Source organism: Bacillus rossius, chromosome 1 (genome assembly GCF_032445375.1).
Source record: "Bacillus rossius redtenbacheri isolate Brsri chromosome 1, Brsri_v3, whole genome shotgun sequence".
Classification (NCBI taxonomy): domain Eukaryota; kingdom Metazoa; phylum Arthropoda; class Insecta; order Phasmatodea; family Bacillidae; genus Bacillus; species Bacillus rossius.
In genome coordinates, this window is record NC_086330.1 from 308,285,244 (window position 1) to 308,301,824 (window position 16,581).

Sequence of the window (16,581 nt, forward strand, 5' to 3'; positions counted from 1 at the left end):
GGTACAGCAGCAGCTGGCCACCGCCGGAGACGCCTGCAAGACGCAGGGCATCGCGACGCTCACATCGAGATACGAGACCAGCAGTCGACCACGACAGCTGTGGTGATCGCCGGACTACGCGACGACGTCATACTGGGGCAACCATGGCTCTATCAACAGGACGCACGGATCGAGGTACGGGACGGCCGGGTGCACGTGGGCATCCAGGGCCGTCGCACCGTCTACGGGCTGGGAAGGACTCTGCCGACACCGGATGTAAAGGTCAGTCACGACGAGTTCAAACACGGAGTTCCCCCCGAACTCCGTGCCCTCATCCAGAGTGTACTTGACCAACAGTGTTCCGTGTTCGCGACTGCAGACCCCCTCAAATGCACTACCGTCACCGAACATACCATTCCTACTCATCCTCATGTTCCTATGTTCATCCCACCCGGCAGATACGGACATACAGGCAAACAGACCATTCTGACGCAGGTTAATGAGATGCTCAGGGACGGGATTATAGAGCCGAGTGAGAGTCCCTATAACTTCCAGATAGTCTTAGCGGAGAATAAAGATGGCACGTCCTGATTCTGTGTAAATTTCAAACCTATAAACAAGGTGACAGTAAATGCCCCCCCACCCTTGTTAAACATGGCCGACACGATCGCCGGACTCGGCAACGCAAAAGTGTTCTCGTCATTGGACTTGAAATCTGGATATTGGCATGTGCCAATACGGCCAGCAGACCGACCAAAGACCGCTTTCACTACCCCCGACGGGAGACGATTTCAATTCAGATCCATGCCCTTTGGTCTCCAGGACGCCCCTGCCACGTTTCAAAACATGATGACGCACGTGTTGGACAATTATTCAGGGAAGTTTGCGGCGGCGTACTTAGACGATATCATAGTGTGGTCGCAGACCTGGGAGGACCACGCCTACCACCTCGCCCTTGTACTAGAGCGCCTAGCGTCCCACGGACTAACGTGTAACAGGGAGAAGTGTCACCTGGGCACGACGGAATTAGATTACCTGGGTCTCGTAGAGAACGCGGAGGGGAATAGGCCTACCGCAAAACAGCGAGAGTCATCCTTAACCAACCCGCCCCGAACACACGCAAGCAGCTCCAGCGGTTCATAGGACTCACTAACTGGTTACAAGCATTCATACCGGAGTTTTCACTCGTGACAGCTCCCCTGACAGAACAGCTGTCACCGAAGAAACCGTACCGGTGGACAAGCGCAATGCAGGCAGCGTTCGACGAACTCAAACGTAGATTCCGTGAGTGTCATCTGTTGGCCAGGCTGGACCCGCAGAAACCCATTATCGTGCAGACCGATGCTAGTCAAGAAGGCGTAGGGGCCATCCTACTACAGCTAGGCGAGGAGGGGGAGCCCAGAGTGATTGAGTAAGCGAGCGCAAAGTTTGGAGAGGTAGAGCGCCGTTACAGCGTAAACGAGCGAGAGTGTCTCGGAGTTGTGTGGGCCTTGCGACGCTACCGACCACACATGGAGGGGCAACAGTTTATTTTACGCACGGACAGTCAGTGCCTGAAGTAGCTCGCGACCATGCAGGGCCGCCGCTCCAAACTCACCCGGTGGGCCATGCTGCTACAGGCATTAGACTTCACGGTAGAACATGTGGCAGGAAAATACAACGAACTGGCAGACGAACTGTCCCGAAATCCGGACAGCACAGTACAGGTGCGGGATGACGCGGAATGGGACGACCTACTGCCCCCCACAAGCGGAGTAGTTCGCGGTGAGAGACCCGAGGTGACCGCCGGTCCGTACATATGTGCAATCCAACCGACCACACCCCCCGCACTACCCCCCGGCGCAGAGTTTGATGACTTGGACGCCCTAGTCCGCACCGTACAGTTGACAGACGCACAAACTCAGGAGCTGATTCGGAAATGCGGGGAGACTACGCTCGAGGGGTACTGAGTGGTAGACGGCTGCCTACAAGCACGGGCCCAACAACAACAACAACAACAACAACAAACATGGCAGACGTTCGCACCGATTGGGATGCGGCACGATATTTTTACTACGCTACACGACAACAAATTAGCGGGGCACCCAGGCACCGACCAGACGACAAGAGCAATAAGGGAGTGTTCTACTGGCCAGGGCTGAACAAATACGTGAGGGACAGAGTTCGCAGCTGCCGGCACTGTCAGAGACACAAGACCCGGAGACCTGACGGACGGGAACAGCAAATACCGCGGAAACCTACAGAGCCCTTCCACACCGTGGTGCTAGACCTCATGGGCCCTTACCCCCGCACCGCCAGGGGCAAAAGATTTCTACTCGTGGTGACTGATTGCTTCACCCGGTGGGTAGAGACGTACCCTTTGTCGAATTGCCGTGCTGGAACGATTGCAAGGAGCCTGGAGGACGAGTTCTTTTCCCGGTGGAGCTACCCACAGGTGCTCTTGACGGACAATGCCACCCAGTTCTCGGGGCGGAAGTGGGTCAAGTTATGCCGGAAATGGCACGTCACAGCCTACACCACACCCAACCACCACCCAAGGGCGAATCCAACCGAGCGGCGCAATCAAGAGATTAAAGCCCAGTTGCGTCTACGACTTGCCGATGACCATACCACATGGGACACCCACATACCGGACATGCTCTACTGTCTTCGCCGTGGACGTAACGAGGCCACGGGCGAAGCACCGGCCACTCTTGTTCAGGGGCGGAACCTTCCCCTACCAGGGCAGTACCGCATCCCGCCATCGGACAACCGACCAGTTGATGAGTCGCATGAGGCACGGGCGGCGCGGCTGGCAACCCTGCACGACGCCGCACAACACAGGCAGGCTGAATACCAGGCGCGGGTCACTCCCACGACCACGTCACCACCTCCACCACTGACCCCAGGCCAACTCGTATACGCAAGACTGCACCCACTCTCGTCAAATGGCCGGAACTACTGCGCAGGACTAGCCGCGAAATTGGCAGTACCAGTACCCGTGGTGCGCACTGCGGGCAACACGGCTGTGTTCCTGAGGCTGCCCACCGGCCGAGTAGTGAAATATCACCGGGATACGGTCAGGCTAGCACGAGGGGAAGACGAGCCGGAAGACGAGACACAGGAAGCAGAACAGGGGACGACGGGGCAGGAGATCCAGGTGACCCCACCCACGGAGCACCGCGACACGTCCAAGCCGACACGCGGAGGCTCCCCAGGATTCGCGGGATTTCACTGCGACGCCGCAGTCACACCCATCCGCCTAACCGATACCGGAAGTCGCGCCAGGCGGCTGTTCACGGAGAGCACGGACGAGCCATTTCACGGGTTCGAAGGGGGCGAGCACACAGGAGACGAGGGGCGAGACCACTCCCCAACCCCTATTGTTTGGCAGCCGGACGAGGAGGGGACCCGGACGGACGACCCGGCGTGCGAAGAGTTCGAGGGACGCTTACACTACTCGCTAGTAGAGTCCACGTGTCATGACATAGTGAGGGAACAATAACACCGCCCTGCATCACAGTGGAGGAAATAACTGACGCGGAAGGGGAGGATCGACTCGGCGAAGGAGCGGTAGAGGAGGGGACAGGACACCAATACAAACTCCAGCCATGAAGAGAGGCGGCTCCACCCAGGTGCTGCGTGACATAAGCTTTAGGCGGGCAGCACGCAGGAGGAAGGACGCAGCCGCCAGACACTCGACGAACGTAAACACCGTACAGACGGCGGGAGACAACCAGGGGTGCCAACAGGACCAGCTACGAGCCAGCACGGACGTACATTGCCACGTGCGCAAGGTAAACATTGCAGGTCCACGCCTCTCAACCATCTGTCACTCGGCGCTGTCATATCGGCCTACTTTCGGGGGGGGGGGGGGGGGGGGGGGCAATTGACATTGTCCGGGCCTGCAGCCCCTTTTTAAGTCAGATATGCCACCACCCAAACACCACCCACCCTCCATTCAAACCTCCCGCCTACCCGTGCGTACGTGTGCGTGCGTGTGTGTTCGCCCGGCAAGAGGGCGCTGTCGAGTCAGTGCGCCGCACCCCTAAAACATAAGTAAATATAATTATGTTATTTGTTTTGATATTCCTTAAGTGCAACGTGACGGCAGATCGGCCGGGAGGGTTTTATGTACTTTTAATTAAAATAAGATAACAAAATAGAATAGCGTTTCCGGACATTCCCGAGGAAACCCGAAGCCAGACAATAATTAAATTTAAATCTTAATAATTATAATTTGTACAATCTTTTCTCTTTATTCAAAAAATGTCACGTAATTTTAATTCATTCTTGTCATGTTAATTTAGTTTCCCGTGGCACGAATTCATAAATATCTTTTAACGGCAATTGTTTCGGCGGGAGGACGCCATGTTAGTCGAGCGAGCCATGATCTCATCCCAGTCCGCCGCCATCAACGACCGAGAGTAGACGCTTCAGCACTCCAGGGACCTCACCGCTTGTTTCACCGCCAAGTAATTCTGTTTCAATTTAATTCCGTCTAAATCGTTTTCTTTTGTCCTCGGAGCTCCTCTCGGTCGGGGGACTGCATAAATAATTGTCTTACGACCAGCAACGGTCTTTTCTCTTTTGTACTACGTAATGTGAGATGTGACCACGTGGAGGTCCTCACACCTAAACCGATTCGTGCCACGGGAGTTTTAAACAGTTTTCAATCGTGTACGTGTATAAGTTGCATTCGCCGAATAAATCAGGTGTGTAAATCAAATGTATTATTTTCTTATTTATATCTGTTCGACCACGTGGAGTGTGACGGCGTGTGGGACGCCTGAGAGCCCACTGCGTAGGTAATAGCGTGCCCGACGCTGAGAGCGGGCAGGGATTTGTGCTAGGTGTATTCAGGGGGAAATTAAAATCACGCCTCACATGGGCGACGTCACGACCCTGGGAAAGAGTCTCACATCGGTCCATGCACGTGGCACGGTGGCGCACATAAAACCCAACCACACATTAAGATTCAGTCATTAAATATCAGAGACTACGGCCCCCGCAACGAGTGCCCCCCTAACAAATTATTGCACCAAAAGGCATCAAACAAGTAGGAAGCATGACTTCTGGCTAGCATGGTGCGAATGTCACTATGATTGCTTGTGTAAATGCTGCGGGTAATCATGTACCACAAATGTTTGTTTTTCCCAGAGTGCATTTTAAGCAGCACATGTTGATCGGAGCTCCATCAGGATCAATTGGTGGTGCAAATCAGTCTGGGTGGTCAACAGAAGAGCTGTTTGTACAGTATTTGGATCACTTCATTCAGCATGTAAAGCCATCTAAGGATAATCCTGTACTGCTCATACTAGACAACCACGAGACACACATTTCTATTGCGTCCATTAACAAAGCCAAGGAGTCCGGTGTTGTAATGTTGACCTTCCCACCAAATACCTCGCATAAGTTGCAACCTCTAGACAAAACTGTATTTGGACCATACAAAAAGTTTTATAATGTTGCTGTAACATGGTTGCTACAGAAATAGAGTCTTAGAATTCCCTGACTTTTCCCTGTTTTCCAGAAATTTAAGAGAAAAATTCCCTGACTTTCTTATGAAGTACATACCATAAATATTAACGTGCATATGATTAAATGTTATATAAAAAATTCAACATGAGGTAAAATAAGGTTTTTTTATTGTGTTATTTTGACGGCAGAATTGTGAATGTGTATTTTTTTTTTCCTTCGACATGGCTGGTGAGAGCTCTTCGGCTCATATTGCTGAGTTGAATACTTTTGTAGCACAAAAAGCAGTACGCAGAATTTATGTTTTCAGCACAGCAGAGGGTTTGATATGCTGAAACTGACTCCTTGAGCCAATTCTCCTTAAAAGTAATTATCTTCGACACCTCTAAGCTAAAAAAAAGTACATAATATTTTCAGGTTAGGTTAAAAAATTATTGTTTATGAATTCTTAAAAAAATATTACTACACAAATACAAAAACTATTACAAATTCACACCTAGCAATATAACGGGCCAACTTAGAGAATTACAATAGCAGCATTACAACATGCAATACTCTTACATTCTTACAATGTTAACTAACGATTCTGGGGGAAAACATGTTCAGTTATGCATATTTTTTTATACACAATGTAAGTGTCACGCAACAGAACTCGCGGATTAAACGGTTGAAAAAAAAAGTAATTAAAAAAATGCAAAAACATAACCGCACATAAAAGTCACGTGTTTTCGTATCAGCTTGGTAGTTTTCAAAATGAGAATTGGTATTGCTTCTTTATCAAAATGCACTTTATTTTCTTATGATCGCATCAAAAACTAACTTCACCTGAAACAACGCCTTTAAATTCACGTAATAAGCTTTGTACTCATCTTATTCCACATGAAAATAGCCTTCAAAAGATAAACGACGTCATGCCCGTTCTGTAACTCACTGCATGGAACGGAACAAAACACAAAGTCTCAAGGGCAAATTAAAAAGGATCAAAACACGAACAAATGAAGGTCAGGTTCGCTAGTGAACAAACGAGTGCCTGGATTGGCCAGAAGTTATAGTGGGTGGTTGTAACAGCCTATTGCAACGGACAATCGTAGATTAAGTAAACAAAAATTTGCAGTTGCAGTGTGCTTTAAGCAGCAGCCTTTTAGCGGAGTCGTTCGGTATCGGTACGAGCGCATCAAAACAAAGCTTTGTTTGAATTATAAGCAACTTTAAAATTTCCAGAATTCGTAGAATTTTCCCTGACATTTCCCGGAATTCCCTGACCATTTTAATTTCCCTGACATTTCCCGGTTTTCCCGGTTTTCTAGTCCTGTAGCAACCATGTGTAAATGAATGAATGCTCTCCAATCCTGGCAAACCCCTGACCATCTAGAAGTAGCCCAGATGTGTGGTAAAGCCTACTTGCAAGCATTTTCTGCAAAAACATTGTCAGCGGCTTTGAAGTTACTGGGATACACCCACTGAATGAAAATATTTTTGGCGATGAAGAGCATTTACCCTCTAATGTTACGGATAGACCATATGAAAACACTGAAGATGCAAGTTCTGCTGTGCAGCCAGGACCTTCAACAGTGGGAACTTCAATAGCAGCTAATGGCAATCAAGTTGTGGAAGCTGGACAATCCAGAATATCTCCATATGTGATCAGACCATTTCCTAAGGCTTTGCCACGCAAGAAAACAGGTGGACGGAAAAAAGGAAAATCTATGATCATGACAGACACGCCAGAAAAACTGGCCATTGAAGAAGAAAAATCCAAAAAAAAGAACAAGAATAAAACAAACAACAAGAAAAGAAGGCAGAAGTCATACCCATGAAAAAGAAAGTGAAAAGAAAATTGGCTTATTCAAGTTCGGAAGATGACTTCGGCGTAACTGAACACGATACAGATTCAGAGAATGAAACATTCAAAAGTCTACTGCAAGACACAGGAAGAGAAGAAGAAAATACAAAAGAAAGGTCATTAGAAGAGAACACAGTGAAAGCAGGAGACTGTCTTAGTTAGATTAATGGGGGAAAAAAAAAAGATTTTTTTATTATGTGGCTGAAATAAGTAATGTCGTTAACAATTCAGAATATCAAGTGAAATACCTAAACAGAGTAGAGAAAACTAATAAGTTTAAGAGAGAAAGTGAAGACAATTTTGATATTGTTGAGGGTGATATAGAGAAAAAACTCCCCCAACCTATTGCAGTTGGAGGTTCTGAAAGACAAATTTCACTCTTCATCATTCAGTGTTGATTTTAGTTCACTTAATGTACATTAAGTTAGTAAGATATTGTTTAATGTTTTGGCCTACTAATTGCCTAAAATGTGATCTTTGTAAAGATTCCTTACTTTTTTAACTTAACTTACCTGTTAATACCATTAGATTACTTTAAGTAAAATTAGATTATTCATTTAAAGTTTTTATTTAGGGAATACAAATTAAAAATCCTATGTCCAAAGGTACATGTATATAATGTACCTTTGGACACATTGCACCTTTTTTTGTTTGTCTTAGAAAAAAGTAAAATTTTAAGAGATAAGTTTTGGGGAAAAAATACGTTTTAACCTATGAAAACCAAAAATTATTTGACAGTAATCAGAATTAAAGTATTGTAAAACACCTTGTCAAAAAAATGTTTTTTTTTTCTGAAAATTGTCCATAGGTACAACACTCTCTTATATTTATATACACATTCACTTAAATAGTTAAATAATCCACCATGATATTAACATCACCGATATTATAAAATTTAGAACAATCATGATCTTTTAGCACTATACAAACTTTAGATGGTCACATTTCTTATAATTAAAAAGGATGATGAAGCATTGTTTCCTGATTAGTATCATGTTTGATATCAACTATAAGTGCCAGATGAACCGAGTATTCTTTAACTAATGGCTCCAATGCTTTACTAACTGCACAGTATGATAAGTTTGAAAAACAAATGTCTAAAATGTGATTTGAAGCCTGAGAAAAAGTTGTATTGGGACAAACTTAAACCTGAGATAAAGTTATCACAGCCTGTGCTTTGGATGTAATACCAATGTGATTGATGTTAAATGAGTGAATGAGTCCACACCAGGCACATTTGAAGTCACCAAGTATATAAATATTATCTGACTACTAGAAAATTTTTCTTCAAGAATTTCAAAGTAGGCACCAAAAACTGCAGATCCTGAAGAATATAAATATCACCAAGTATATTAGGAAATTTGTTTGTGAGGTTTTAAATTTTATATAAACATCTTTAATATCTGGATGATCAAAATCATGAGTTGGAAAAGCCAATTTTAATTTAAGTTTTAATTTGTGTTTATAGATAGAAAAATGTTAGCTACTTACATCATCTCACACATACCTGGAAGTATGGTGTCAAAAATGTATTGTCTACAACAAGCAGTATATCCTTCCTGCTGGAAGTGATTTCTGCCACAGCTCTTATGTCCACCACTTTCAACAGAGGGTTTGTAGGACTCTCCATCCAGACCATCTTCGTATTAGGACGAATGGCTAAACGCACTTTTTCTGTATCAGTGGCATCCACAAATGTTGTTTCAACATTCATTCTGGCAATTATCTTGCTAAAGAGGCGGTTGGTGCCCCCATATATATCATCACTACTGACTATGTGGTCTCCGGCTCTCAGTAGCTGAGTCAAAGCCGTAGTGGCACCTAAGCCAGAAGAGAATGCCAGAGCATGCTTTGCTCCATCCAACGATGCCAAGCACTGCTCCAGCACACTCCTGGAAGGGTTGCCACTCCGCCCATAGTCGTACTGCAACAGACCAGAAGACTATCACTAAACTACGTCATAGCTCTTTCACACTGTCTCCAAGTCCAACTGTAAAAGACCAACAAACTATCACTAAAACATCCTCACACTTAGTCTCTCTGTCCATTGTAATAATGCAAAAGACCAGCACACTATTACTACCACTCCTCGCTCTTTCACACTGTCTCTCTGCCCTTAGTATACAGCAACAGACTATCACTATGCTCTTTATCTTTTACTTTGCCACAGTTCCTGGTCAAACTTTCGACAAAAAAAAATACGCTGACATACGGAGATTGAGCTCGCACATTGTAACATTGCAAGACCCCTGCCCTCCTAGCTCAATGTTTTTCTTTTAAACTTATTTTCTGTATATGTAAGTATCAATAAGTCAATGTTGTTTGAGTGGTGTATATGTTATGAAACAGTAGAATCAGATGTTATGAATATTAATATATGTTATTTGCACGTGCTATGTGTTTTAAGAAGGTATTTTGTATTTTATTAGACATTTTTAATCATTACTATTTTTTATGTAATTATTTACAAATGAGCCGTTGTACTAGAATTTTGCCTGTTTAGGCCTACTTTTTCACATTTTTCTAAATAAGTTGAATTTTGGCAAGTAATTTGTGTTGGGATTGCTGTTTGTAATGTTCATTAACATGTTGCATGATTCTAGAACAAGGGACTGTGTCTGGTGTGATGGTTAAAAAGAGAGGCATGAGAGACATGAGAGGCCTGTAAGTGCGAGTGAGAAAGAAACAGTGCTTCCCCGCCAACGGAGATAAAAGCTGGGATTCACCACAGGTCGTGGGAAATGTGTGATAACTGCTGTCTCACGGTGTGGGAGAGAGAAGGAAAATGTAAAGTCCCTGGCTCTATGGAGAGAAAACTGTTTTCAATATGTGTTCTGTGTTCCTATTGGCTTGTATCTGTAAGTGTGAATGAAGCGTGCGTGTGATTGGTCGGTGAGGTCATGTGACTTCTCCCTGCGTGGAGGAGACGTGTCATGAGTTCATCAGTAGTCGTCCGTCGGTCGCTGCACCAGTAGGTCGCGTTCGGTGGCTTCTCGCCAAATTATGTAGGATTTGTGAAGAGATAATTTAACGTTGGTGGTCAGAGCCATGCCGAGTATTAAGTTAACCTAATTTTTTTATATTTCATTCGGACAGTACCAAATTAGAAATTGCGATCACCTTCGTCGGCGGTTGGCTCGGGGCGAAATTCGGTTTCGCTGGGTGCGGCCACGTTTGAGGCCGCACTGACTTCTTGTACTTACAGTAACATATTACTGAAGGACGCTATTTTCGTTAATTCTCATTGCGCGAGCTGCGAGCATTTTTCGACAGGCAGATGTAAGTGTTGAACGAGTGAGTGAAACGTTGGAAGTGTTTGGATTTGTCTGTGCATTCTATTGGAAAAATAAAACAACAAAAATTACAATCGGCGTTGAACATCTGTTTATTTTTGTATGTAACGAACCGTTACAACATCAGACATCCTTCAGGCTGCGGCGACACATCTGGCTACCACGGCCAAGTGTGCGCTCTTTCAATAGTTGGCACACACTCTCAGGCTGCCACAATTTGGCCACCTAGTTGAGGGATCTGGAAGACTCTGATATAAAAAGGGATAATTGCAGTGCATATTTAAGGGGAAAAAACAAGAGGCTGAAGTGGGCCCTAGGTGGGCCTGAAAAGGGCAAGGGGGAATAAAGTGAAAAACAGCCTGAAAAATGGCACTGCATGGTGAACTTAGGAAATAAATTTAGTTGCTGTAAGTGCCATTAGATGGTGCTCAGAACTCAGAAGTAGGCACAGGGCTAGAGAAGATAGTTCAAAAATGGCCACCAAATGTCACAAGGAGGAAGTATGACATCCCCAGGGGCAAAAAGTGGAGTGGTTAGGCACCAGGATGCTTGCCTAAAAGAGCCTAAATGACAGCACTGGGTTCTTCTAAAAGGTGGAGGAGGGATAAGCGGGCATGCACTGGGAACTGCAGCAACCATGCGTGCGTCAGCAGAGCACACGACATGGAACCATCTTGGAATACAATGCTGGTGTCAACAGTGCATGACAAAAGGTGGGTTTGCCGGACACTGTGACTTGCCCAATGGGCAGGGTGAAGAAGCTGTGTCAGATACAGTATGTGAGCATAGGTGGAGATAATCGTGAAACTTTGCTAGCGCAGCCTGTGAAAGGCCTGAGAAAAGCCAGGGCAGGCAAGCGCTGAAAAACAAGCTGTGGCGTAGGCCCGACAACAAACACCAAAAATTAGTGTATTATAAACAAAAGATTTTTAATGTAGACCTCAAAAAAGGTGTATCCCAGGATTTCCTTAAAATGGCCTTAATCAAAAGAAATAATTTAAATGTGCTGAGAAAAAAAAATTAGCAACACAGGAGGGTGATGCAGACCAGGGAAATGGCAGATGAAAAGCAAACAAAACAATATTTAAATGACATAAAGAAAATCTAAAAACCAATAAATTACAGAGAAATTTTTTTTAGCCATATTTCCTATTTTTTAATTAGTAAAATCCACAAAATTCTTTGACATCAAAATTGTTCATAATTACCACTTATCTAAACCATTCCAAATAAAAAAAATCTATTTTGCAAAAATTCATACATTTGAACTAATTTAGTTTTTTAAGCATTACTTACATAGACTAACTAACCGTTTCTTTCATTATGATCATTTAAAAGTGAAAAATCTAAGTCTTTAAAACAAAAAGATTTAAAAATTCATTTTGTTCAAAATTTACATAACATGATGTTACTATGAAATATTATTATAACTCGTGCAAACATTAACGTTTGTACATAAAAATTTCTTACATCATAAATTCTTTGCAATATTATAATCAATATGTATTATCGCACAAATTTATGCAACACAAAAAACTCATGTCAATATTTTTTCTTGTCAAACACCTAGAGCATTAAAAAATCCACAAATTCATGAAAAGAAAGAAAACCAAATTAAACTAGCAATATTTTGTGATTCACATTATTTAAGCTATCCTTATTCTACTGGTAAATGTTAAAGAAATTTAACCAATATATATACACACACATCTATATACACATGTTATATGTGGTTGGGTCCAAAGTGTCGAAGGCAGTCATGCTTTGACATACTTTGTAAATGCCACTTTAATTGTGTAAAAAAAAATTATGGTTTTCTTAAATTTTCCCGGGTCTTATACAAAATATAAATTTCATTAGGTACATTTTTCTGGTATTCTCGGTTTCCAATACTTATAGTATCCTTGCACCAGCTCTGAATCAAACTACTAGAACATAATCGCTGGATCTAAGGAACAGAAGAGAATATGTATGTTCTCCTTTACAGCATTTCCATTGGGTTGATGGAAGTACAATGCCACAGGACATACAGTCAGCACTCTGACCTGTATATACCGACCTGTATATATCACTACCATAGTATAAAGTGCTTCATTTTCAACTGTGGTCTTACCTTGGGTTCTGAACCATCTTGCTTGAAGGTAGAGGCCAGTGTGATTGGAGGTACAATTGCGAAGGAAGACCATTGGTCAGGACTTTGACCCACATGTATTGCTCGTGTTGCAAAGCCGGGAGCTTGCTCCAGGTAGCCATCGCCTTGTTGTGCCATTTCTTTGCTGCTGATGCTGTCACAGATTTACCATTATTAGCTTTAATGCACACAGCTCTTAAGTATGTTTTAGTATAATTTTTTATCAATCATAATACACTCCCATGCAACTGAATTGACTCACCCCTCCTGTGTGCACAAAAAGGTGTATTTTATAAAAAAAATGACTTTTCCAATTTTCACAAAACATTTTGCTTTTGAAAGCTTAATGTTTTTAGACTTTACAATGACATCATCACCATGAACATTACTTCAGTATTTGTATTTATAATGCATTTTGAATAAAAATGCAAGCAAAATGCAGGACTATGAAAAAACAATTGGGGACATTTAAAATTAAATTACAACAAAACATTCCAGCAAAAATAACAAAACTTTGTTGATCAACACTCCGTGTTACCTCCCCTTGCCTGCATGCGGTTCCTCATAGACCTCATTAAGGTTTTGAGTCTTGGGGGATCCCACTCCACTCCTCCTCCAGCACAATCTTGAGCTCGTTGATGTCAGATGGAGGCAGATTTCTGGCTCGGACCCTCCGTTTGAGCTCGTCCCATTAATGCTCAATCGGATTCAAGTCAGGACTGAGGGTTAGCCACTCCATCGTCTCTAGACGAACCTCCTCCATTGATTGTCGAATGGTATACGCTGTATGACACCGGGCATTGTAATGTATCAACATGAAGTCTTCCCCTATATATCCTGCATAGGGTACAACATGATCTAGGAGAATGTCATTGATGTAACATTCAGCAGTCAGACCCCCCTTCTGGCTGCCACCAGGGTTGAAAAAAGATCTGTTTTTCCCTCAAAGGATATGCCAGCCCACATAATGCATGAACCGCCTCTGTACTAGACTGTTTCAGCAAAACAGTACCGTGAAAATCACTCTCCTAGACACTGGTAGACCCAGCCTCTCATACCACTACCATGGAGACACATTCTGCTCTTGTCAATAAACAGGACAGACTGCCATCGCTTGATTTTTAAATTGATATGTTCCCGAGCAAATACGTGTCGTGCTTGGCAGTGACGTACGGTCAATTTCGGGCTTCTAGTGGGCCGTCTTGGAGTGAGGTTGGCTTTCTTCAAGCGCCTTCTGACTTTTCATTAACTAACAGCTACTCATGGAACTTGTCTCAGCTCCTGTTGCTAATGAACGCCCGTGAGACTACGATTTTGCAGTGAAGTTGAGACAAAGCAATCGTTCCTCTAAGATGTGCACCGATGCCGACTGATATATGGTCTCAGAGTGAAGGTACCATTTCCCTGTAACCTTGAGAATACCCTTGAGACAGCAGATTGGCTGAAAGTAATTTGATGAGCAACTCCTCGTTGACTGCAACCTGCTTGCAACAAAGCAACAACTTGTGAGGCTTCTTCTGGCATAGTATCCATGGTTTTACCAAAACAATGAATGAAATTTGCATAATGTATTCAGGTCAACGTCTGATAAGTGACTGATGTGAAATATCTGTCAAATTGGAATTATATAGGTAGGTGACTGTGGCACACAACTCGTGATTACTGACAGAAAGCATTTTACTATACTAACGTTCAGATCACGTTAATTTGAAAAATATTGTACAGATTTTAAAAATGAAGGAGACCTTGAAAAGTTAAAAGATTAGGCTGTCAAAAATAAAATGTTTTGTGAAAATTGGAAGTCATTTTTTTAAAAATACACCTTTTTGTACGCACTGGAGGAGTGAGTCAATTTAGCTGCAAGTGAGTGTAGTTAGTCAAGGGTACTGGAAACCTAACGCAGCTGCCAGAATACCACCAGTTACTGTACTTTGCACTACCTTCGTGGTGGCTGGATGAGGAGCCAATCTCAAGTACAATCTGCAGTTGCCCTCTTTGCCACACCTGCTCCATGCCAAGATGTGCCTGGCTTGGAGGATGAATAATCCTACTAGTGTTGCGTGTTGCTAACTACATGAGCTAGCCTTGGGTAAGATGTCCGAGTTATGGGATTTCCTATCATCAAGCACTCTCCATGTAAGAAACCCACGGGACCTGCAAATGCACACCCAGCCTCCTTAAGGCAGTGCTGAAACCACTTGATAGCCTCTGACCTACCTCTATAAAGATTTTTAAAAAATTAAGGTAAATTTCCTGTACATAAACTATATTTATATATAAACATATAAAATTGGTTTCGTACGTTGTATACATTATTACTGAAAGCAAAAAAAAAAAATACTGTATAACAAACTACTAATTAAGTACCTTTTAGATTATTTTTTTAATCAACTGATGTACACATAATTTTGGGATTTTTAAAAAAATTTTATCAAAAAAGTGGCTTTCAGAGGAAATGCCGCACTTAAAAACCTGTAATTGTTTGCACACTGTTAAGTGATATATTACAAGGTTTTATTTTAGTTAGGTTTATTGTGTTTATATTTTCAGTGTGTGTATACCAATTTAACTAAAAATATATATTGAGGTTTGCACAGTTAAAAAAATATATATACATATATATATATACATATATATATATATATATATATATATATATATATATATATTATTTTTTTTAAGGCATGCGTTCTAATTCCACACCTACACAGTTAACTACAATTTTGGCAATTACGGCGAAAAAAACATGACAAACTTTTCTCAAGGCCATGACAATATCGAAATAAAATTCAACAATTGTACTCACTTCCTTCTGCAAAGTTTTTCACAAAGCTTGACGAAAGATTTTTCACAGTGATGGACACGTGGATTCAAGATGATGCTGTAATTACAAAGGGACTTATATATACCAGGTTGCAGAGCTTACACCAGCTTCTGCAACCTGTCGGAAGGGGACAAAATTTGCAATACGGCAAAACGTGACGTCACAACTACCAGTCACTAATACATACCCTAACGAGATAAAACGGCCAGTCATGATGAAATGCATATGTAACCGAGAAACAAGAATACAGGTGGACACACAATTTAAAAAATATCATAAGCATAGAACATTGCAAGTGTGATCAAAATTTAACCTCCAGATTTCTAACCTACTGAATAATAAACAAATATTGAGTACGTTAATCTAATAAAGTCGTCAATAATCCTTGAGACAAGTTATGTATTTTGTTTTATTTTCCTAACCTAACTTATGTTCAGTACAGCTGGCGGCGTGAGCTAATTCAAAGCAACAAACAAAATTTTGAGTGTGCGTTCACACTGTCAAAATTAACATTTCAAAACCTTCCAATAAGTTGTTAGGAAGTATCAATTAAAATGTAGGGATATGACATCACTATTTATAAATAATGTAGTAATAAATTATCATATAGGCAAAAGAAGAAAAAAACAGGATAAATGTTATGCAAATGCAATTGCAAAGCATTCTAACGGCAACGTTGATTCTTCGATGTTAGCGCTTTTTTTTTTTTTTGTAAGGGTACAAATGGTACATAATATAAAATAAACAAAGGATCAATTCCTAATATCGAATGCCGAAAAATGTAGTACAACAATATAGGAAAATTGCCCAAGAACACGCGATATGGGATGCATTCGAGAGGCACGGTTTGGAACTGCTCAGTTGAGCATATGTGATGAAAAGGTATTTTTACCATATGAGAGTACTTTATTTTTTTCAAGTTTTCTGGATTTGTAGTTAAATTATTCTGAATGGAAAAGTTCGTGCAATATTTGATTGCAAAAATTACGATGTTTCTAACTCCTTGAAGTATTTTTTTAAATTAAAATCCTTTACTTGCATTATAAACTGCCAT

General features: G+C 42.4%; 1 protein-coding gene across 1 annotated transcript in view; it reads right to left on the reverse strand.

Annotated features, from left to right (window-relative positions):
- The window catches only part of LOC134527880 (putative cystathionine gamma-lyase 2), a 33,664-nt gene extending 17,430 nt beyond the window's left edge, over nt 1-16,234 (reverse strand). The window contains exons 1-4 of the mRNA XM_063360873.1: nt 15,715-16,234; nt 15,510-15,584; nt 12,686-12,857; nt 8,787-9,203 (exon numbers count right to left, since the gene is read on the reverse strand). Of these exons, the coding sequence (XP_063216943.1) occupies nt 8,787-9,203; nt 12,686-12,857; nt 15,510-15,584; nt 15,715-15,752 (702 nt within the window). The 5' untranslated portion in view covers nt 15,753-16,234. The remainder of the gene's footprint in view (nt 1-8,786; nt 9,204-12,685; nt 12,858-15,509; nt 15,585-15,714) is intronic.
- Between the last annotated feature and the right edge of the window lie 347 nt (nt 16,235-16,581).